Genomic DNA, 25,466 nt, shown 5'->3' with positions numbered 1-25,466 from the left:
ACCCTTCCCTCCACCCACTCCCCTCCGTGGCGCCGTTGGTGGCGAAAGGCACCGAGCGTGCAGGGAGGAGGAGGGAGCGGCGGACTGCTCGAGTCGGGCAGCGGAGGTGGGACTACTCGAGTCGGGCAGCGGAGATGGGACTACTCGAGGCGGGCGGCGGCGGGTCTGGGAGAGAGGGGAGGAGAGAGAAGCGAGGGGAGAGAGGAGAGAGGCGTGGCGGGAGGAGGAGGAGGAGAGCAGCCGCCATCTTTCTGAAGTCGCGACGGGGCCGCCATCGGTGGAAGCGGCCGCTGAAGGAGGAGGAGGAGAAGAAGCTTCCCGCTTGTGTGCGGTAACGGTGCGGGGCGCTGGGCCCGGGCGGGAGGGGGGACTCGAGGACGCCGTGGGTTGAAGGGACGGAAGGGAAGGATGAGTGGACCATCAGTCCGACCATCTCCCTCCTGCTCGGGAGTGTCCCCCGGGTGTGAGAGAGCGGGGAGAGTGCGAGGGGAGAGAGGAGAGAAGCGAGAGAGGGGAGCCCCTGATTGCGGGCAGGCGGCTCCGCTAACGAGTGAGGACAGAGACCGTGTGTGCGTCATATGAAAAAATGTGTTTAGAAATTAGAGTTTTAAACTTTAAAATGTCTCTAACTTAAAAAATATAAGACTAATGTAAATAAAACTTGTTAGAAACAGTCGCCAGGACAGTGGTGATTAAGGTGGCGCAAAAATTGTGGCGCTATCATTTACCGTTTTGGCAAAATCACAGAAAAACATATATTTACATACGTATATTGTATATTGTGATAACATGAGAGGTAGAGTCATAGAGGGAAGATACATTTCCTCCCGGTGGATGCAACAAGGACTACAAACCATCATGGCTGCCAACAAAAGACTACAAAACCCATAGTCAGCAGGGCTAAAAGACAACTAAAAGACAGTACCGAATGGTGAAATGGTCACAGGAAGCAGAGGAGGCTTTCACCAGCCTGAAGAAGGCCTTGTGTTCCCACCCAGTTCTGGCCATCCCAGACCTCAACAAGGAGTTTGTTGTTCGGGTAGATGCCTCAGAGGTGGGTCTTGGGGCGGTACTCTCTCAGATACAGAAGGGTGAGGAGCACCCAATCCTCTACAGTAGCAGAAAGCTTTTGGCCCATGAGAAAAGATACTCTACACCGGAGAAAGAATGTCTGGCAGTTAAGTGGGCCCTTGAAACCCTTCGCTATTACCTTATTGGGCAAAAATTCACTCTACTCACAGACCATGCTCCTTTGCAGTGGATGTCAAGAAATAAAGAAACGAACAGTCGGGTAACAAGATGGTTTCTCAGCCTCCAGGCTTTTAACTTCTCGGTTGTCCACAGGGCAGGTCGGAAACATGGGAATGCAGATGCCCTTTCCCGAAGAGACGTCCTGTGGGCCTCCTTCCCCAGTCCGGAGACGTCAAGTCAGGGGATGGGGAAATGTGATATCATGAGAGGTAGAGTCATAGAGGGGAGATACATTTCCTCCCGGTGGATGCAACAAGGGCTACAAACCATCATGGCTGCCAGCAAAAGACTACAAAACCCATAGTCAACAGGGCTGCCTGCCCTGCTGACACTGATTGCTGCTGACACTGATTGCTGCTGACACTGATTGCTGCCCAACTGAACCAGATGAGCTGCTTGCCTCAGTGAGAGAGCTAAAAAGGGAAGGGAAGCAGTGTATTTAAAAAGAGAGACAATGACTGGAGCAGAGAGGGAGAGAAGCAGTGTTTGAGTTATATTTTGTAAGAAGGCAGCAAGCTACAGTTTTGATTTAACTACCTGTTTTGGTTTTGTGTACCTGTCTGCAAACAATTAAGTTTACCTGTTTTTGGAAAAGACTAAATATATGGAATTTAAGTTTGAAAACAAGAACTTTTCTGTCTTCATTTCCGGCACCCACACCTCCCAACCTTCAAGAGAAAAGCTCCCGACCTCTCGACATCACAATATATATATATATATATATATATATATATATATATATACACACACACACACACACACACAAGATGACAGACAGACAGACAGACCGATAGATAGAGCGAGCGGAAACAAGCCCTTCGGCCCACCGAGTCCGCAATCCCCACACATCAACATCCTACACACACTAGGGACAATTTTTACATTTACACCAAGCCAATTAACCTACATACCTGTACGTCTTCGGAGTGTGGGAGGAAACAGAAGATCTAGGAGAAAACCCACGCGGTCACGGGGAGAACGTGCAAACTCCGTACAGACAGCTCCCGTAGTCGGGATCGAACCCAGATCTGTGGTGCTGCAAGGCAGCAGAGATAGACAGACAGACAGTCCCAGAACTGAGTCACTGCCTGCCATTCTAAAAAGGAACCATTAATTCCTACTCTTTGCTTCCTGACTGCCAAGCAGTTCTCTATCCATGCCAATACCCTACCCCCAATACCATGTGCTCTAATTTTGCACACTAATCTTGTCAAAGGATAGATTCGGATAGATCTTCAGCTCAAAACTGACTAACCACAAGGTATCAAAGAACTGAGGCGCAGCGGTAGAGCTGCTGCCTCACTGCACCAGACCCGGATTCGATCCTGACCTCGGGTGATCTGTGCGTCGTTTGTACGTTCTCCCTGTGATCGCATGGGTTTCCTCCGGATGCTCTGGTTCCCACCCACATTCCAAAGATGTGACGGTTTGTAGATTAATTGGCTTCTGTAATTTGTCCCTAGTGTGTAGGATATGAAAGTAGGATAACATAGAACTAGTGTGTGGGTGATCAATGGTCAGTGTGGACTTTGATTGATCCAGTCATCAATACAACCTGCCGCTTTATCACTGGATGTGTTAGACCTGACGTGGGCAACGCACATTGCCGCACTGGTGGGTAAGGCTAAGCAGCGCCTTTACCACCTTAGACAACTGAGGAAATTCAGAGTGTCGCTGAGGATCCTTCATTGCTTCTACTCTGGGGCTGTAGAGAGCATCCTGTCCGGCAACATTACAGTCTGGTTTGGGAACAGCTCTGCCCAGGACAGGATGGCCCTGCAGAGAGTAGTGCGTTCGGCAGAACGCACCATGGGAACTACGCTCGTCCCCCTGCAGGACCTATACATCAGGAGGTGCAGATCCAGAGCAAGCAAGATCATGAGGGACCCCTGCCACCCCAGTAACGGACTGTTCCAGATGCTACGATCAGGCAAACGCCTCCGCTGTCACGCTGTGAAAACGGAGAGGATGAGACGGAGCTTCTTCCCACAGGCCATCAGGACTGTCAACTTTTATAACCCCAGACTAAATTTTTGTCGACACTTTATGTGCTATGTTTAGTAACTTATTAACTTTATTTATATGCTGTAACTGTAATTCTTTTTGTGCACAACCCGCAGGCATTGCCACTTTCATTTCACTGCACATCGAGTATGTGTATGTGACAAATAAATTTGACTTGACTTGACTTGACTTGACCAGGGGTCTCCAAACTATGGCCCGCCACGAGACTTTATCCGGCCCGCAGCAAGCTCTTAACATGTTCCGTGCGGCGGGCTACAAGCGAGTTCGGTATTCCGACTGAGCATGCGCAGGTCATAACTCGCATAGAATTGTCGCCGGCTGATCTGCTAGGTTTAAAACCTTTGTTTCATGCGTTTTTTCCAGCTTTTATTCCATATAGGTAAGAAAATACTGTTATCAAAACTATTAATTTGGTGCACATATGGTTAATTAGTAGCGAATTCCCCTCAACTCTCCCCGACTCTTTAACTTGTCCCGGAGCCGTGGAACCGCGGCGGTGGCGGTGGGGACTGGAGGCAGAAGCTGCCGGCGGAGGTTCACCGTTGAGCGGATCACCACCGACCCAGAGCCAGGACAAGGCGAGAGATCGCAGCGCCCCCTCGCAAACAACAAACTCAAGGAAACTTCCCTCCTCACCGCTGCCGCTCACCCCTTTCTGAACAACAACAACAATTGTGTTTGTTCTTATCTCACTGCATTAGAGGGAGACGGAGCCAGGGGAGCGAGTGGAGGAGCGGCTCAGATCTCGCTGGCACTGGGAGAGAGAGAGAGAGAGCAAAAGAGAGAGAGAGGGAGAAGCCCCCGCAAGTGACTTAGAACAAAAGCTGCTGTGTCAGCAGTGTCTTGTAAATGCATTTTTAGGAGTGCATTAATGTTCACTGCATCAAAAATATGGTTAATGCTTGAACCGACACTGCAAATTGGAGGAACAGAACCACACTTCTCCACTGACACCCTCCCCTTCCCCTTCCCCGCGCTCCCTCTCTCACCCGCTGCTCCCTCTACCCGGACTCTCCCCCCCACCCCTCTAGCGTTAACAGGATTGGTCCAAGTCAGCATGGATTTATGAAGGGGAAATCCTGCTTGACTAATCTTCTGGAATCTTTTGAGGATGTGACAGGTAAAATGGACGAAGGAGAGCCAGTGGATGTAGTGTATCTACTTTCAGAAAGCCTTTGATAAGGTACCACACGGGAGGTTGGTGAGCAAAATTAGAGCACATGGTATTGGGGGTAGGGTATTGACATGGATAGAGAATTGGTTGTCAGATAGGAAGCAAAGAGTAGGAATAAATGGGTCCTTTTCAGAATGGCAGGCAGTGGAGCGTGGAGTGCCGCAAGGCTCGGTGCTGGGGCCGCAACTATTTACAATATATATTAATGATTTGGACGATGGAATTAGAAGTAACACTAGCAAGTTTGCTGATGACACAAAGCTGGGTGGCAGTGTTAACTGCGAAGAAGATGTTAGGAAGTTGCAGGGTGACTTGGACAGGTTGAGTGAGTGGGCAGATGCATGGCAGATGCAGTATAATGTAGATAAATGGTGACAAAAATCAGGAGGCAGATTATTATCTCAATGGTGTCACATTAGGTAAAGGGGAAGTGCAACGAGACCTGGGTGTCCTTGTACACCAGTCACAAAGTAAGCATGCAGGTACAGCAGGCAGTGAAGAAAGCTAATGGCATGCTGGTCTTCATAATGAGAGGATATGAGTACAGCAGCAAAGAAATCCTTCTGCAGTTGTACAGGGCCCTGGTGAGACCACATCTGGAATATTGTGTGCAGTTTTGGTCTCCTAATTTGAGGAAAGACGTACTTGCTATTGAGCCAGTGCAGCGTAAGTTCACAAGGTTAATCCCTGGGATGGAGGGACTGTCATATGAGGAAAGATTGGAAAGACTGGGCTTGTATTCACTGGAGTTTAGAAGGATGAGAGGGAATCTTATAGAGACGTATAAAATTATAAAAGGACTAGACAAGCTAGATGCAGGAAAAATGTTCCCAATGTTGGGGGAGTCCAGTACCAGGGAACACAGTCTAAGAATAAAGGGGAGGCCATTTAAAATTGAGGTGACAAGAAACTTTTTCACCCAGAGAGTTGTGAATTTGTGGAATTCTCTGCCACAGAACGCAGTGGAAGCCAATTCACTGGATGAATTTAAAAGAGAGTTAGATAGAGCTTTAGTGGCTAATGGAATCAAGGGATATGGGGAGAAGGCAGGCACAGGTTACTGATTGTAGATGATCAGCCATGATCACAATGAATGGCGGTGCTGGCTCAAAGGGCCAAATGGCCTCCTCCTGCACCTATTTTCTACGTTTCTATGTTTCTATCAACTGACAGCCGATACATACTATCTGGTATAGTGCCCCCAGAGATTTGTCGCAGTGCAGCAAGCAGTAGAGAACGCCATCGCCAGACCACATATGTACGACATCCCCTATTCGGCCATGAACCCGCAAAGAGTCGGCTAAAAATCCAGGAAAAGCTTCCTCAACAAAGTTGAACCAAATGCTGAAGCTGAAGGTACTAGAGTTGCATTATGGGACGAGAGACTAGCCAATCTTCCATCAACGACATCCATGTCCATAAATGCCAAAGAAGAACTTCCTCCTGGGGCGGAATCAAGCTGGGCTGAATGGAAATGCCTCAACAGACTGACAGCTGGTACTGGTCGTTGTAACGCCACTCTCAAGAAGTGGGGTTATATAGACACTGAAGACGTCAACTGCATATGTGGCCCTGAACCACAAACTATGGAGCACCTATTGTGATGTCCTCTATTGGAGCACCAATGCAAAGCTGAGGACCTCGCAGAGAACAATGATATTGCTAAGAGTTATGTTCAGTTTTGGCTGAAACACAATATCTAACATGTGTGGACACGATAAGAAGAAGCGTGGACTTGGTGGGCCAAAGGGCCGGTTTCCACGCTGTATCTCCAAACTAAACTAAACAGGAACAATAGAATTGTAACATAACACGTTGATATTATGTCATAACCAGGAAACAAAATGCTCGAAATTTGGGAATAAAACTAATTGCTGGAGGAACTCAGCGAGTCAGGCAGCATCTGCTGAGGGGATGGACAGGCGATGTTTCGCGTCGGGATCCTTCTTCAGACTGGTCTGTCCATTTCCTCCACAGATGCAGCCTGACTGCTGAGTTCCCCGAGAGGAAGGGTTCTGACTCGAAACGTCACCCATCCTTTTTCTCCAGAGATGCTGCCTGACCCACTGAGCTACTCCAGCACTTTGTGTCTATCTTGAGTTTCTCTGGCACTTTGTTTTCTGTTATAACCAAGCTAGTTCAATGCTAATTCAGCGAATGTAAATAAACAAGCCAATAGCAGGCCAGTGGCCAGTAATTACCCAACCATGGCCTCTGATAGGAACTACTGTGCCTGAGGTCTTGGCATCTTTCTGACGTTTACTCTAATGTGCATTAGAATAATTGATTAGAATAATAGATTTTCATTGATCAGAACACACATAAGCAAATAAAATCATAAGTAACTATCTCATCTGTAGGAACTGCATACCTGAGTTCATTAGTTTCCAGAGCTGGTCCACCAATGCTTCGGTACACATGGATGAGTCTGCATTCTTGGTGAAAGGGGGATTTTTATTGAGCATACTCAGAACTTTATGTCTGTGAAGATGTGAAACAAAAGGATAGAGTTTTGGTTACATATATTCGCCACAGTTGAATGGAATAAATGGGAATAGATGGTAATAAACTCACTTTAACTTATGTTAATTTAAAGAACAAAGAATAAACAAATAAACAAAAAAATAGTCAACTTGCACAGTAAAACAACAGGACCATTATTTGGAAGCCATTGCCTGGTGGATGAGACTTTTAGTTAGCACAGCCAAAAAAGGCTGTGTTAAAAGGAATTTAAGGGAAGAAATTTCTCATTTGCAATCCTGAATTTATACACTTTATCTCTTTATTGTCCTGAAAAGGACCAGATCAATAGGCAAAATTGATGATAACAGTCAAGATCATCCAACCTTGCTTGCTCCAGCAAATATTAATATCAGCAACAGATGCTAAATAAAGGCACTTTGACGGTCAGAAGTCATAATGTTACATTAACTGAATCTATTTGGAAAAAGGAGCTTGTAACATTGATGGCTGCATTCCTCTGATCAATATATACTGTACTATGGAGAAGTTTAAACAGGTTTCATATTCTATTCATGATTACAAATGTGTTTATTTTCTTCAATACAGCCTACCACTGCAACCTCTGCTTTGCATCTCCTGGCCTGTTATGCAAAACATGTCACTTTTTGAATCTTTAATCTACTCATTTTTGAAAACTCATCCCCTTAAACCCATCTACAGTAAGCCCTTGTTATCGACCGTGGTGGGTTGGGTGGAGATGATGTCTGCAATAACCAAGTAAGGGATTACTCTGCTGAGAGTACAAAATTATTTTTAACAGCTAAAAAATTATTTTTGATACTGCAAGCTAAAAATACTAAAGGCTAATGTCGATCAAAGCTTGTCAATTTTAATGAGCTGTTAATTTTATGGCCTCCACAGTTGAACTAGCAGGCTGTGTCCTAAAAGAGACAGTGAGTGGTGCCCGATTACTTGGGGATGTTTCGTCTGCTAGTATATTTCTAATGCAATCTCATGACCTTGCAAGTTGTGTAAGGAAAAATAGATAGAGAGGTATCTCCCTTGCACTACATTCAGCGCTGGATCACCTGAACAACAGCTTAACCTTCAACAACCTAATATCGAAGGAACTGCGGATGGTTAAAGTGCACATTGTCAGATTTTAATAAAGGCCATTTTTATGCATTTTGGTTTCACCATGTAGAAATTACAGCAATATTTATACATAGTCGTCGTCCCCCATTTCAGGACACCATAATGTTTGGGACACAGCAATGTCATGTAAATGAAACAGTTCAACAACAGTTCAACAGAGCTTTATTTGTCATTCGGTACCAAGGTACCGAACGAAACTACATAGCAGTCACACACAAAAAAGAACACAAGACACATGACCCCAACACAAACGTCCATCACAGTGACTCCAAACACCCCCTCACAGTGATGGAGGCAACAAAACTTCCACTCTCTTCCCCACGCCCACGGACAGACAGCTCGTCCCCGACCGACCCGCACAGTCCCCGCAAGGGGATGGAAGTCCCCGCGGCCGAGTCGCACCGGGCGCTGAAACGTCTCGCGGCCGAGCCGGGCGATGGAAGGCCCCGCGACCGAGCCGTGCGCAGCTAAGTCCCGCGGCCGAGCCGCGCCGGGCGATGTTAGGCCCCGCAGCCGAGCCGCTCCGGGCGATGTTAGGCCCCGCGGCCGAGCCGCACCGGGCGATGGAAGGCCCCGCGGCCAAGCCGCACCGGGCGATGTTAAGTCCAGTGGCCGAGCCGCACCAGCGATGAAAAGTCCCGCGGCTGAGCCGCGCCGGGCGATGGAATGCCCCGCGGCCAAGCCGCACCGGGCGATGGAAGGCCCCGCGGCCGAGCCACACCCCGCGCCGTGAGGAAGACCTAAAAGAGAAAGGTTTCCCCCACCCCCCCACCCACACCACCACCCCACCCACACCACCACCCCCCACACATACACAACCAAAAAAAACAAAAACCATCCCAACACCGACACACAACAAAAAAAGGAAAAAAGACGAAGACTGCCGCAGCCGTTAGACGCCACCACTTCCGCTTGGTGCAGCGTCATATTTAGTATTTTGGTGCATATCCTTTGCATGCAATGACTGCTTGAAGTCTGTGATTCATGGACATCACCAGTTGCTGGGTGTCTTCTCTGGAGATGCTCTGCCAGGCCTGTATTGCAGCCATCTTTAGCTTATGCTTGTTTTGGGGGCTGGTCCCCTTCAGTTTTCTCTTCAACATATAAAGGCATGCTCAATTGGATTCAAATCGAGTGATTGACTTGGCCACTCAAGAATGGACCATTTTTTAGCTTTGAAAAACTCCTTTGTTGCTTTAACAGTATCATCATATCATCATCATATATATACAGCCGGAAACAGGCCTTTTCGGCCCACCAAGTCCGTGCCGCCCAGCGATCCCCGCACACTAACACTATCCTACACCCACTAGGGACAATTTTTACATTTACCCAGCCAATTAACCTACATACCTGTACGTCTTTGGAGTATGTTTGGAATCATTGTCTTGCTGTAGAATGAACTGCCGGCCAATGAGTTTTGAGGCATTTGTCTGAACTTGAGCAGATGGGATGTGTCTGCACACTTCAGAATTCATTATGCTACTGCCATCAGCAGTTGCATCATCAATGAAGATAAGTGAGCCAGTACCTTCAACAGCCATAAATGCCCTGGCCGTAACACCCCGACCAATGTGTTTCACAGATCAGGTAGTATGCTTTGGATCTTGGGCAGTTCCTTCTCTCCTCCATACTTTGCTCTTGCCATCACTCTGATATAAGGTAATCTTCATCTCATGTGTCCACAAGACCTTTTTCCAGAACTGTGGTTGCTCTTTTAAGTACTTCTTGGCAAATTGTAACCTGGCCATCCTGTTTTTGCAGCGAATCAGGGGTTTGCATCTTGCAGTGTAGCCTCTGTATTTCTGTTCATGAAGTCTTCTGTGGACAGTGGTCATTGACAAATCCACACCTGACTCATGAAGAGTGTTTCTGATCTGTCAGACAGGTGTTTGGGGATTTTTCTTTATTCCAGAGAGAATTCTTCTGTTATCAGCTGTGGAGGTCTTCCTTGGCCTGCCAGTCCCTTTGCAATTAGTAAGCTCACCAGTGCTCTCTTTCTTCTTAATGATGTTCCAAACAGTTGATTTTGGTAAAGCTTAAGGATTGGCCGATGTCTCCAAACAGTTTTATTCTTGTTTCTCAGTCTCATAATGGCTTCTTTGACTTTCATTGGCACAACTTTGGTCCTCATGTTGATAAACAGCAATAAAAGTTTCCAAAGGTGATGGAAAGACTGGAGGAAAGACTAGGTGCTGAGAGCCATGTGTCCCAAACATTATGGTGCCCTGAAATGGGGGGGACAATGTATAAACACAGCTGTAATTTTTACATGGTGAAACCAAAATGTATGAAAATGGCCTTTATTAAAATCTGACAATGTGCACTTTAACCACATGTCATTTTTTCTATTACAAATCTAAAATTGTGGCGTACAGAGGCAAATAAATAAATGATGGGTCTTTGTCCCAAGCAATATGGAGGGCACTGTATATCTTATCCCACAGAACATCTCCAGTAACCTGCGTACCACAGATGTTAGGCTCTCTAGTCTACAGCTCCCAGGCTTGGCCATGCAGACTTCCTTAAATAGAGGCATAACTTCAGACACCCTCCCGTCTTTGGGCACCTCACCCATATCTAATGATTATTCATATATCTCAGTCTGAGCACCAACAATTTCTTCTCTAGCATCCTGCAGATATATCTGAACAGGTTGGGGAAATCAGTCTACCTCCCCATAGCCTTAAGACATTCAGCATCTACTTGACCATCGTATTGATTTTACTCAAGACATTCCCATGAATTGTACCAAGCTCCCCAGTCTTCACGTCTATCTCCACAGTAAAAACAAAGAAGAAATACTTATTGAGGACTTTGCCCATCTCCTGAGGCTTCACACAGAGATGACCATTTTGGTTTCTGTGTGCCGTATTTTCTCTCTAGTCACCATCTTTCCCTAATATGAAATCTCTTTGGATTTCTTTCTTTTCCTTAATATTCTTATAAATCTCTTGGATAGCCAGAGCTATCTCCTGCTCCCTTTTTGCCTTTCTGTTTTCCTTCTTGCATGTGCTCCTCAGTTACCGAAACTCTTCCAGGGATACACTTGATCCTAGTTGCTGATACTTGTCCCATGCGTCCTATTTCCTGACCATTGACTCACCTTCCATCTAGTGGATCTTCAAGGTGCATTACATCAGGAAGGCTGAAAGTCTCATCAAGGATGGCCGCCTCCCTGGCCATTCCTTTTTCTGATCTTCTGGGAGAAGATTTTGGAGCTTGAAAGCATGAACATCTATACTTAAGGCAGCTTCTTCCCAACTTCTATCAGACTCCTGAACCAATCATGTCTTTCACACCCTCTTTATGGAAACTGTTACCTTGTGGCGCGTCGAAAAAGCCCGAAATAAAGGAGAGGAGCCGGGTATTTCGGGAGCGATGTGTTTATTACGTTCTCTAGACCAGTAGAGTCTGCCAGAGAGTGATCGAGCCTAAAACCCCGTCCTTTATACCCATAGCTAAGGGCCGCCCACCTGAACCGGTCCATTCCCATGCCGAGGAGTCGGTAGTGGTATGGCCCGACCCGTGGGAGCCGCCACGACCTCGAGCTTATTCGAATATTCAATTATTGCATTTTAGTCTTTTATGGAATTATTTCATATCGCACTACCATCTTTGCACCACTCTGTTGTTCTGATTAGTTGTTGTATCTATCATTCCAGGATTCTGTTTACTCCAGGAACTTCATGTAAACAAGGAATTTCATTGCTCCCTGATGTAATTGAAAAAAAACTGATCTGAATCTGAAATATAGACGATTTCTGCCCTTTAGGAAGATGCAAAAAATCTCATAAGTGAATTGTCGACTGGGCTTGTATTCACTGGAATTTAGAAAGATGAGAGATCTCAGAGAAACATATAAAATTCTTAAAGGATTGGACAGGCTAGAAGCAAGATTTTTTTTCCCGATGTTGGGGAGTCCAGAACCAGGGGTCACAGTTTAAGAATGAGGGGTATGTGGCGCGTCGAAAGAGGCCCGAAATAAAGGCGAGGAGCCGGGTATTTCGGGACGTTCGGTTTTATTACACAGTTATCAGACCGGTCAAGTCTGCTGGAATGCCTTCAGCGCTGTCTTCAGCTGCCGGTGGAACCTCTCCACCAGGCCGTTTGCCTGCGGGTGATAGGCCGTGGTGTGGTGCAGCCGCACGCCCAACAGGTGGGCCATGGCCGACCACAGCTCAGAGGTGAACTGTGGCCCCCGGTCCGACGAGATGACCACCGGCACCCCAAAGCGAGCAATCCAGTGCGCGGCCAACGCACGAGCGCATGTAGCTGTGGCTGTGTCGGCCAGCGGTCCACCATCGTGAGGAGGTGTGTTATGCCCCGGGACGGCGGGAGAGGGCCCACAATGTCCACGTACAGGTTGTCGAAACGCCGGCAGGGTAGACCGATCTCCTGGAGTGGCGCCGGACGTGGCGTTGAATCTTCGCCGTCTGGCACGGAATGCAGGTGCGGGCCCAGTGGCCAACCTGTTTGCGCAGACCGTGCCACATGAACCGCGCAGTTACCAGTGCGGTCGTCGCCCGGATGGATGGGTGAGCCAGCCCGTGGACCACGCGGCAGGGACGATGGGGTGCGGCTGACCTGCCGACACATTGCACAGTATCGTCGCTCCTCTGGGGCCGAGGGGGACATCCTCAAGGCGGAGAACAGAGATGGCAGTCCGGTAGGCGGGCATCTCCCCGTCCGTTAGCTCGGCCTCCGCCAGGGCAGAATAATCAATACCGGGCGCCACTTCTAAAACGGCATTGACGGCGGGGCGAGACAACGCGTCGGCCACCAAGTTTTCCTTCCCCTCGATGAAGTTGAATGGAGGTGGTGTGTTCGGATATATACGCCAACTGGCGCTGCTGTCGGGCGGACCACGGGTCGGAAACCTTTGCCAGGGCGAATGTGAGCGGCTTGTGGTCCGTGTATACGGTGAACGGGCAGCCCTCCAGGAAATAGCGGAAGTGGTGCACCGCCAGGTACAGAGCTAGGAGCTCGCGGTCAAATGCGCTGTATTTCCTCTGGGCGTTGTTGAGGTGCCGGCTGAAGAAGGCCAGGGGGCGCCAACCCCCGTCCGTCAGTTGCTCCAGCACGGCACCAATCGCCGACTCTGAGACATCCACCGAAAAGGCTGTCGGGGCAGCCTCCCGTGGGTGAGCCAGCAGCACAGCCCGAGCCAGGGCCTCCTTTGCGCCGTCGAAGGCTGTTACCGCCTCGTCGGTCCACACGATGTTCTTACGCTTGCCCGCCAGCAGCACGTATAGCGGCCGCATGATGTGGGCCGCGGATGGCAGGAACCGAGAGATAAAACGCCACCATGCCGACGAACTCAAGCAGGCCACGCACCGAGGACGGACAGGGAAACTGGCGGATGGCCTCGACTTTGTCCGGCAGGGGAACCGCGCCTTGCGAAGACACACGGTGGCCGAGAAAGTCAATCGTGGCCACGCCAAAGCGGCACTTGGCGAGGTTGATAGCCAACCCGTGCTCGCTGAGCCGCTGAAAGAGCTGCCGGAGGTGGGCACAGTGCTCCTGCCGCGAGCGGCTGGCTACCAAGATGTCGTCGAGGTAGACGAACGGAAAATCCAGCCCGTGACACACGCCGTCCATTAACCGTTGGAATGCTTGCACGGCGTTCTTGAGGCCGAACAGCATCCGCATGAACTCGTACAGTCCGAACGGCGTGATGATCGCCGTCTTGGGCACATCCTCCGGGTGAACCGGGATCTGCTTATAGCCTCACACCAGATCCACCTTCGAGAATATCGTGGCCCCGGCCAAATGGGCGTTGAAGTCCTGGATGTGGGGCACGAGGTATCGGTCCGCGGCGGTAGCGACATTCAGCCGCCGATAATCCCCGCAAGGTCTCCAGCCCCCGTTTGCCTTGGGGACCATGTGGAGTGGGGACGCCCATGGGCTGTTGGAAGGGCGGACGATCCCCAAAGTCTCCATCGTGCGGAACTCCTGCCATGCCAGACGTAGCTTATCAGGCGGCAGTCGGCGTGCTCGTGCGTGGAGGGGTGGGCCGGTAGTTATTATATAATGGACCACCCCGTGCTTGGGGGTCGACGACCGGAATTGCGGGGCCATAATGTCTGGGAATTCCGCCAGAACCCGAGCGAAATGGGAGTCCACGGACGACAGCGGGCGTACAACGGGCTCATTCAGACGCAGCGCAATGGGCTCCATCGTGGCGGCGTGGACCAAGCGCTGCTGCCTGACGTCCACCAGGAGAGAATGAGCCAGCAGAAAGTCAGCCCCGAGCAACGGCTGGGAGACGTCGGCGATTGTGACCTGCCACGTGAAATGACTGGTGCCGAAAATGATTTGCACCGTGCGGACGCCATAAGTCCGAATGTGGCTCCCGTTTGCAGCGGTGAGGATGGGACCCCGCTTCCCAGAACGAATGTCCAGCAGCGAAGGGAGCAGAACGCTCAGCTCCGCCCCAGTATCCACAAGGAAGCGGCTGGCCGGCGCGGGGACTATTGGCAGCTGGCCCCGGCGTTTCCCGGGAACGTGCACGGCTGGCGGCATTGTCGGGCTGCAGCACCCCAGCGCTGGTGGTAATAACACCAGTGCCTCCTGCTGGTGCTGGCTGGAGTCTGCTGGTGTGGGACTGCAGGTGCATGTGCAGGTGCAGGACCCGCAATGGCCACAGGGGGCGTTCTCGCAGGCCTCCGGGGAGCAGCTGTCACTCCTTACACAGCTCCCCCGCCCGACCGGAGAAAATCGGGCGCTGACGTCATCTCGGCGCGCCATCCACAGCGCGTCCGCCGAGGGCCCGGGTGTCATCGAAGGAGGCGTCTGTGAGCTGCAGGCGAATGTCGGCCGGCAGCAGGAGCAGGTACGTATACTCGAACATCAGGCACGGTCTGAGCCCGTCAAGTAGCGCAACCATCTCCTTCAGGAGGCTAGATGGGCGCTGGTCGCCTAGGCCCTGCATATGGAGGAGCCTTTCTGGATAGCCCGTAAGTTTGGAGCAGCAGCTCCTTAAGGGCTTTATACTTATCGTGGGTGGGGAGGTCCTCGAGGAACTCCGTGACCTCTTCGGCTGTTTCCTGGTCAAGGGCTCCCACCAGGTGGAAAAAGCGGGTGTCATCTGTTGTGATGCCCCGCAGCTGGAACTGGGCCTCCGCTTGGTGAAACCAAACGCGAGCCCGGGTGGTCCAGAATGTTGGGAGCTTGATGCCTACCGCGTCGACAGCTGCGGCCTGATTGGCCTGCAAGCCGGACGAAAAGTCGGCTTTCCATCATACTATCAATGGACTGTTCGGGGTCGCCAATGTGGCGCGTCGAAAGAGGCCCGAAATAAAGGCGAGAAGCCTGGTATTTCGGGACGTTCGGTTTTATTACACAGTTATCAGACCGGTCAAGTCTGCTGGAATGACTTCGCGCCCAATCCTCGTCCTTATTATCCGTGATCAGCCATGATCGTATTGAATGGCGGTGCTAGCTCGAAGGGCCGAATGGCCTATTCCTCACCTATTTTTTTTCTATGTTTCTATGAAATATTTCAAAGACCAATTCAAAGGAAGTTAACCCAATTCCTTGCCAACATCTAGTCCCCCAAACACAAATATAAAAACATATTATCTGGTCATTATCAGATTGTTGTTTGTGGGATCCTGCTGTGTGACACCCGACTGCAAAGGTTCCATCATTGCAACAGCTTCTACACTTATAAAGAGCCTATTCCTTCTCTCCAGAGATGTTGCCTGACCCGCTGAGTTACTCGAGTATTTTGTGTCTACCCTTGATTTAAACCAGCATCTGCAGTTCTTTCCCACACAAAGTACTTCAGTGGTTGGAAGATGCTTTGTCATGACAATATACAATAGACAACTCGAATCATTTAAAACAGATCGACATAAATGCAAGTCATCTTTTCTGTCGGCTAATTGTTAAACCTTTCTTTCTAACCAAATGTTTAGTCAGTAATGGCCTCCTTCTGCACCTATTTTCTGTTTCTATGTTTCTATAACTTTTGCAATTCTCACATTTCCCAGAAAAGTTCAGCGTCCCCCACCCTCCAGCCCCATCATTTTTCTTTGAGATGTTCTCCAATTTTCTATGTTTGATATTAGTTCCAGTTTGTTATTTTCCCATTTCCTCATCCACTTCGGGTCTGCCTTTTAAAACAAAAGTCATTTTCTTCTCAGACTGTCAGGTTTACTTTCTTAAATCATTTTCCAGACATAAACATTCAATCACTTGGGCCAAAGGGCTTTTGGAGTTTCAAACATCTACAAGTCTGAGGGATGAGACATAGAATCCTTTCACTTCACTTTGGAACACTATTTTTTTAAATTTTGGTTTACAAGAGATGTCCCTCAATTTTGGAATCGATAGAACATAACAGATAGACCATTTATTAATAAAATACTTGAACCTTAGCAATGACACAACACATAACCTATTGGTTAGAAAAGCTACCTGGCATGACTGAGGCGAAAGACTAATTCTACAGGTATACATCAGTCGTACAAAAGAAACGGGATCAATCCAAAATTAAACAAGGGCCTGCTCAGTTCAGGAAAACGATCAAAAACATACTTGCACAAATTCCACAAGAAATTTGCATGTGAATCAGAAAACATTGCTCCTTTCTAATGTATGATCATTCATTTTTGTAGTGGAATAATTTTTCCAAGATTTATTTTAGTTTTTAATCCCATCCCAAGGACGAAATGGTAAAAAATGTAAACCCTTGCAATGAAGAAAAGCAGTACTTTTATTGACGCTGATTTTTAAAACCGCATAGTGCTAAAGGTAATGAAAACAAGAGCAGACAAGATGTTTTTGACAAATGGGTGATAATTTCCTTGAATTTTGCAGATTCTTTCATCACAAAGAGTAGCCACCAAGTGCAACATGTTTTAAAGCTAGTGGGTCAGTCTGGTAGTTGCTCTGACCATTTTCTGCTCCCTCCCTTCCTTTTCATTTTCACTCGACTCATTTCCAGCTTATTCTTCCTATTCTCTTTTGTTATTCTTGTTTAATCTCTCACCCTCTCCATTAAAATTTAAAATAAAACCCCATTTGCTTCTTCAGTAAGTTGATCCTGAAGGAGGTGTAAGCAATACACCAAATGTCAGCTTTTCAATCAGTGGAATGAATAAGGCAATTACGTCACCAGGATCGAAAAGAGCAAAAGGCTAGTTTGGGAGCAAAAATATAATCACAGAAGACGAGAATGGATAATCGGCTTAAAAAAAAAGTTTTAAAAAGAGTACCCCCAAAAAAGAGGATTTTAAAATGAAAAATTACCAAAAAACCCCGAAAAAACACAAAATATAATAACAACAGGGAAAACAATAGTAAAAAATAAACCATGCTAGAGACATTCAGTATCTGTGGAGACATAGATTCAGTGTTTTAGCTGTCAGGAGAACATAGATGTTGTTATCTCAAAACCAAGGTTAAGAATTGCATTTTCCATGGTACTTGACCTTTACAGATGGAGAAAAGAAAATGACAATGAAACCATGATGGCATAAGGTCAGTAGAAAAAAAAGACTTTTGGCTTGGAAAAATAAGAATTTGAATAATCATGAATGATTATGAATGATAACTGAGCAAAAAAAATTCTAATCACCCCACCCACCTTCCTCAATCCCACAAAGTGAAATTTGACAATCAAATTAAAAATGTGAAAAACACTGATACACCTTTTTTTAAGAAGTTATTTCCCAACAAATATGCATTTCATTGTTATCAATTTTTGAAAAAAGGAATCCATTTGATAACTTAAAGATGTTAAGGTGATCAAATCACAAAGGCTTTTATAACATAAGAGAAATTATTCTTACGATACAATAATTTTATTTATCCAAGGAGGGAAATTGATCTGCCAATCGTCATAAAAACACAAAATACATAAAACATAAAATCCAGTGAACTGCAGGGGGTCAAGGTACGGCTTAACCAGGAGGCGCAGGTGAGTGAGCGCCAGCTTCTCCAGGGACTTCATAATGTGTGAAGTCAGCGCCACCTGTGTGTAGTCATTGGAGGAGCTGGGGCATGAAGATAGGTAAGCAGAGGACTCAGATTGAACACAATGGAAGGAGAGGCCAAGATGAAGAACAAACCTAGAATACGTTGCACAGAAGGCAGAAATTCTGCAGGAACCTTCAAAGGGATTTGAATAAATACTTCAAGAAAGAAAATGCACACAACTGTCAAAAGTGTCAGAGAGTGGGACTAATTGAACAGCTCTTCAAAAAAAGCTTGAAAAGCTCTCCAACATGGATGCAATGGACTGAATGGACTATTCCTGTGCATGACTCTGAAAAATACAGCCTTTATTACTGGCATCATGATTTGTCTGATAAAGAAGAGATCAGTTTATCCCCACTGAAGTTTAACAGAATGAGAAGTGATTTCATTCAGAGGATAAGGGAATTTAGTAATAATTTATTTTTAATCATTTAATAATAAGGAGGAAAATTGTTTTTGGCAGGGATGGACAGAATAGATTTAGAAAGATGGTCCCCAATGGTTGTAAAGTTAAGTACTGGAAGAGAGGCGGGGGACCAGCAATCTGGCAAGCAGGTTTGCCACTGCTACACGGGTGGATTTAAATTAAATGGTACGGGGGGGGGGGAAGAGACAAATGGGATAGACAAGGATGGAGGTAAAAGGAAAGAGCGTATAGGAAAAGTTAAGAAAGACCCGAGAATTAACGGGACAGAAAACTCACGAAGGGATAGGAGAGAATGGCCGTGATATAGGAATCGATGTGAAAGGTGAGGTGGGTAATGGATTCAAAGTATTATATATGAATGCGCGAAGTATAAGAAATAAAGTGGATGAGATTGAGGCTCAGTTAAAGATTGGTAGGTATGACATTGTGGGGATTACAGAGGATCGGGACCGGGAATTAAATATTCAGGGTTATACATCTTATAGAAAGGACAGGGAAGTGGGCAGAGGAGGTGGGGAAGCTCTGTTGGTGAGGGATGAAATTCAATCCCTTGCGAAGGGTGACATAGGGACTGACGAGGTAGAGTCGCTGTGGATAGAATTGAGGAATTGTAAAGGTAAGAAGGCACAAATGGGAGTTATCTACAGGCCCCCAAACAATAGCCTGGATTTAGGGTGTCATTTGCAGCAGGAGTTAAAATTGGCATGTAACAAAGGTAAGGCCACTGTGGTTATGGGAGATTTCAATATGCAGGTAGACTGGGAAAATCAGGATGGTTCTGGACCCCAAGAAAGGGAGTTTGTAGAGTGCCTCCGAGATGGATTCTTAGAGCAGATTGTACTGGAGTCTACCAGAGAGAAGGCAATTCTGGATTTTGTGTTGTCCAATGAACCAGATTTAATAATGGAACTCAAAGTAAAGGAACCGCGAGGAGGTAGTGACCATAATATGATTAGTTTTAATCTGCAATTTGAGAGGGAGAAGGTTAAATCAGAAGTATCAATGTTGCAGTTGAACAAAGGGGACTACGAAAGCATGAAAGAGGAGCTGGCCAAGGTCGACTGGAAAGGGATCCTAGCAGGAATGACGGTGGAACAGCAATGGAAGGAATTTCTGGGCATAATCCAGAAGATGCAGGATCATTTCATTCCAAAGAGGAAGAAAGATTCTATGGGGACCAAGAGGCAACCGTGGCTGACAAGGGAAGTTAGGGATGGAATAAAACTGAAAGAAAAGATGTATAACATAGCAAACAGTAGCAGGAAGCCAGAGGATTGGGAAACTTTCAAAGGACAACAGAAGGTAACAAAAAAGGCAATACGGGGTGAAAAGATGAAGTACGAGGGTAAGCTGGCCAAGAATATAAAGAAGGATAGTAAAAGCTTCTTTAGGCATGTTAAGAGAAAAAGAGTAGTAAAGATAAATGTGGGTCCCTTGAAGGCAGACACGGGTGAAATTATTATGAGTAACAAGGAAATGGCGGAAGAGTTGAACAGGTACTTCAGATCTGTCTTTACTATGGAAGACACAAACAATCTCCTAGATATACTAGAGGGCAGAAGATCTAGGGAGACAGAGGAACTGAGAAATTTGCATTAGGCGAGAAATGATATTGGGTAAATGATGGGTCTGAAGGCTGATAAATCCCCAGGGCCTGATGGTCTTCATCCCAGGGTACTCAAGGAGGTGGTTCTAGAAATCGTGGACGGATTGGTGATCATTTTCCAATGTTCAATAGATTCAGGATCAGTTCCTGTGGGTTGGAGGGTAGCTAATGTTATCCCACTTTCCAAGAAAGGAGCAAGAGAGAAAAAGGAGAATTATAGACCAGTTCGCCTGACATTGGTGGTGGGAAAGCTGCTGGAGTCAATTATTAGAGGTAATAACGGTGCATTTGGATAGTGGTAAAAGGATTGGTCCAAGTCAGCATGGATTTATGAAGGGGAAATCCTGCTTGACTAATCTTCTGGAATTTTTTGAGGATGAGACAAGTAAAATGGATGAAGGGGAGCTAGTGGATGTAGTGTATCTGGACTTTCAGAAAGCCTTTGATAAGGTCCCACACGGGAGATTGGTGAGCAAAATTAGAGCACATGGTATTGGGGGTAGGTTATTGACATGGATAGAGAATTGGTTGCCAGACAGGAAGCAAAGAGTAGGAGTAAATGGGTCCTTTTCAGAATGGCAGGCAGTGGCGAGTGGAGTGCCGCAAGGCTCGGTGTTGGGGCCGCATCTATTTACAATATATATTAATGATTTGGATGATGGAATTAGAAGTAACACTAGCAAGTTTGCGGATGACACAAAGCTGGGTGAGTGTCAACTGCGAAGAGGATGTTAGGAGGTTGCGGGGTGACCTGGACAGGTTGAGTGAGTGGGCAGATGCATGACATATGCAGTATAATGTAGATAAATGTGAGGTTCTCCACTTTGGCGGAAAAATCAAGGAGGCAGATTATTATCTCAATGGTGTCAGATTAGGTAAAGGGTAAGTGCAACGAGACCTTGGTGTCCTTGTGCACCACTGAAAGTAAGCGTGCAGGTACAGCAGGCTGTGAAGAAAGCTAATGGCATGTTGTCCTTCATAACGAGACGATTTGAGTACAGGAGCAAATAAGTCCTTCTGCAGTTGTGTAGGGCCCTGGTGAGACCACATCTGGAGCATTGTGTGCAGTTTTGGTCTCCTAATTTGAGGAAGGACGTCTTTGCTATTGAGGCAGTGAGGTAGGTTCACAAGGTTAATCCTTGGGAAGGAGGGACTGTCATATGAGGAAAGATTGGAAAGACTGGGCTTGTATTCACAGGAGTTTAGAAGGATGAGAGCAGATCTTATAGAGACGTATAAAATTATAAAAGGACTGGAGGAAAATGCAGGAAAAATGTTCCCAATGTCGGGGGAGTCCAGAACCAGGGGGCCACAGTCTAAGTATAAAGGGGAGGCCATTTAAAACTGAGGTGAGAAAATGTTTTTTCACCCAGACAGACCTCCCAACATTTGATTTTACAAACGTATAATTTTGATGTCCAAAATTCATAATTTTACATCAAAATTCATAATATGGCACGTAATGCAACTTTTCAGCAAACAAAGTATGCATGCCAAATGCGCATACATACGCATTGCATTACATTCATGTGTGAAAAAATAGTATATTCTGCTATTTATAGAAAGGTTATTGAACAGAGATACTTTTTGCAATACAAAGAAAAAATTGTTTTTGTTTTGCTTTTTCTATATTGCTTTTTCCTTACACATCCCAATTCTCTTGGTATTGAATAAAATAACAATGGTCATAAAATGTATGCCTAAGTTATGAAGAAAGAGTTGATATAGGCGAATAAGTAAATTTGCACATTAATTGATAATCAACCCAAAAAGGTGGTAATTGGCTTTTCTGCTGTGTTTTATATTTTAACCCCGTCTTAATTAATTAATATAGTTATATAATTTTGGACTTAAATTTAATATTTACTCATTACAGTTCCACCACTGATTTTCTGGCACTCTTGGTTCCAGAGCTTTGCTGGTTCATCCAGTTGGCCAAGGAAGTCGGTTATGGGGATAGATGTGCTGGCTTCAGCTGGGCTGGAGTTCCAGCGCTCTGGCCGCAGGTTGTAAATTCAACCCACCAATCGGCCGTGGAAGTCCCGATGAGGTTGAGATTGGCTCCCATGCTCAGCCTAGGTGCCACATTTTTGGGGAGACTTCCATGGCGGGGGGATTTCTCGCGGAACCCCTAGCGTCCGAATTGATAAATTGCAATTACCGACTGTTTTGCAGAAAAATGTGAGGCAAAATCGGAATGGCGGAAATGAAATAAGAAAGCGGAAACTTTCCGCCAAATTCGGAAGGGTTGGGAGGGGTGCCCAGAGAGTTGTGAATTTGTGGAATTCTCTGTCACAGAAGGCAGTGGAGGCCAATTCACTGGATGAATTTAAAAGAGAGTTAGATTGAGCTCTAGGGACTAGTGGAATCAAGGGATATGGGGAGAAGGCAGGCACAGGTTACTGATTGTGGATGGTCAGCCATGATCACAATGAATGGCGGTGCTGGCTCGAAGGGCCAAATGGCCTCCTTGTCTATGTTTTCTGTATTTTCTATGTTTAAGATCAAAGGCAAAATTAGTCAGGAATTTTAAAATGATAGGGAAAACTCTGCTTAGAGAATTGTGAATCTTTGGAAGATCATATCGCATGGCACAATATTCCAAAGTTGTTGAGTTTACTAAAGGCAGAAATGGACAGATTTTTGAATACTTTAGAAATTATAGAAATATGGGGACTTGGAGGAAAGTTAGCTTTTGATGAAGAATAGACATAATCTGAAAAGGGGGAAGTTTTGTGCAATTTTCTTATTTCCTTTTTAGTTAGTTTTTACTATATTTTTTTTATGGGTCTCATTGTGCTCAGAACAGACAAGGATATTCAGTTATTTCTTCATATTCTTGGCACTATCTACACTCTTCCTTGGTTTATTTTAGGTTTATTTAATGCCAATTCTGAAGATAATTCCTTATGTTTTATCGTCTGATGTAATTCCCACAAAATGTAAATATAATTCTGCACAAAGAAACATATTTTAAATAAACAAGTAGAGCTGCTTTAAATATAATAAAGTTTGAAATAAACTATGAATTAGAAATTTTAAAAATAAATTATCATGCAAAATAATACAATCAGGAGAAAATGTTGTATTAAACAATTTCCAAATACCATTTTTAAATCAACCTCGAATAATGCACTAATTCTGATATTATTTGATCAGTTCAATTCTTAAAAGTTCACAAGGATTCTGCCTTAGTTACAATTGTTTTAACAAGACTAACCTTATGTAGGGTACAGCATCATTCTGGACCAGATCTAACAGCCACTGCAATTCATCGGTGCTCCTGTCCACTGTAAAAAAATAAATTTCAAAAAGAACGAAACAAATAAATATTCAAAATGAAGCTCACAAGGGATTAAATATATAACATTTTTCTTGAAGAGTTCAAGAAAATGAATGCAAGGATTTAAAAATTAATCTGAGTGATGAGAAATCTGCAACTTTATAAAAGTAATATGAAGTAATAATATGTAGATTTTTAAAAAAAACAAAAGCATGGTTCTATTTTATAATCTCATGTGGTAACTCCCTCTCAAACAAAATGATCATCATTCACTTTAATCAGTTTTCATATTCTTTTGATAAGTTAAAGATCTTTTGTAATGCTGGTCACAGGTTAGAAACAGTTCAATTACAAAACTTATGCTTGAATAATGAATGTTTTATTTTTGTGGCATAATTTAATATCATTTATGCAATAAATGAATTACTTCTAGAAAATATTTAAATTATCATGAATATGTTAATAATTAAAGAAAGTGTAAGAAAATAACTGCAGATGCTGGTACTAATCTAAGGTATTTATTCACAAAATGCTGGAGTAACTCAGCAGGTCGGGCAGCATCTCAGGAGAAGGAATGGGCGACGTTTCGGGTCGAGACTCAGTCTGAAGAAGGGTCTCGACCCGAAACATCGCCCATTCCTTCTCTCCTGAGATGCTGCCTGACCTGCTGAGTTACTCCAGCATTTTGTGAATAATTAAAGAAATGTCATTGAAAAAAGCAAAAGCAAAGAATGGCATCAAATTATATTATATAGAAAAGTAGATATTTGAGAATAATTGGAGTCAAATCAATAAACTTTATTCGATAAACAATAAAGAATGAGTATGAGTAAATTGTACGTAGGTTACTTGTGATAATTATTAATTGAGCTGGAGACCCTGGTTTATAGCATTAGGGTTATGCAAAAACAAAAATACAATAGTGCGACATTGCCAGCGATACTTGCAACACAGAAAGGATACTTTGTGTGCAACATGCACTAATACATTAAAGCTATAAAAAATAACTATTTATGCAATAATAATCTACGTCAATCATTTCAAAAAATTGTGCTAGTGTTATTTTGTGGACTGCAAGCTCCAAGCTGAATGCTATTGAGAAAGATGGACAATATAAAGCTAAGAGTGTAGGAAAGAACTGCAGATGCTGGTTTAAATCGAAGGTAGACACAAAATGCTGGAGTAACTCAGTGGGACAGGCAGCATCTCTGGAGAGGAGTGGGTGCGTTTCGGGTCGAGACCCTGCTTCTGACTTGAAGCTAAGAATTGTACAAAAGATTAAAATATTTAAAAGGAGCGGCAACAAGATGGAGAGGTGCACCCTTTCCAGGGTGCAAGGAAAATAAAGGGTGAAAGTTAACTCACAGAAAATAATGAAAGGTCCTTAAAGAAATGTTAAGTAAACTAGTGGCAATAAGTACCAAAAAGGCTAGTTGTAGAAAGTGTGAAAGAATGTTTCCGCCACTCCTTTGTTTATTATCCCATCACAATTTAAGAATTACATACAAAAATTAACCATTAAAATAATTTGTGATAACTGAAAACAATGCATTATCTAATGTTCATAGTATTTTGTACAAGGGAGAAAGTTCTACAAGTTCAGAGATCAAGGTCATACCTTGCGTATAATCTACAACTGCTTCCAGAGCTGCAATACGAACATCAACAAAGTGCCCATATTCTGCATATGATTTAAAAAGTGATGGATCACTGGGGATATGGCCATTCTTCTGAAGTATACGTATAGCTTTCAAGCAACTGCAAATTGAAGAATTATATAAAGTAAACATTTTGAGAAACACTTTTGGCATAGTCACTCGTCCAAGCAGGGAAAGAGGCCCTTCGACTTGGTCCGTTTGCATGTGACTGGCCCATATAACTCTCAACTTTTCCTATCCATAAACCCATCCAAAAGTCATTAAAATGCTGTTCGGCACCATTCTCTGTTTGAAAAAGTTTCCACTCAGTTTCACATAAAATCTTTTCCCTCTCACTTGTTGCCCGTTTCTTGATTTACCTACACTGGGAAAAGATTTTGTGCATTCACCCTTTCAATTCCCCTCTTGATTGTATGCACCTCAGTGAGATCACCCCT

At 45.3% G+C, this 25,466-nt stretch overlaps 1 protein-coding gene across 1 annotated transcript in view; it reads right to left on the bottom strand.

The window, feature by feature from the left end:
* The window catches only part of taf2 (TAF2 RNA polymerase II, TATA box binding protein (TBP)-associated factor), a 134,940-nt gene that overhangs the window by 47,804 nt on the left and 61,670 nt on the right, over positions 1-25,466 (bottom strand). Inside the window, exons 20-22 of the mRNA XM_078397120.1 lie at positions 24,990-25,129; positions 23,309-23,378; positions 6,822-6,931 (exon numbers count right to left, since the gene is read on the bottom strand). Coding sequence (XP_078253246.1) covers positions 6,822-6,931; positions 23,309-23,378; positions 24,990-25,129 — 320 coding nt within the window. The remainder of the gene's footprint in view (positions 1-6,821; positions 6,932-23,308; positions 23,379-24,989; positions 25,130-25,466) is intronic.

This window comes from Rhinoraja longicauda, chromosome 4 (assembly GCF_053455715.1).
Source record: "Rhinoraja longicauda isolate Sanriku21f chromosome 4, sRhiLon1.1, whole genome shotgun sequence".
NCBI classification, from domain to species: Eukaryota; Metazoa; Chordata; class Chondrichthyes; order Rajiformes; family Arhynchobatidae; genus Rhinoraja; species Rhinoraja longicauda.
This window is presented reverse-complemented; position numbering and strand designations above follow the sequence as displayed.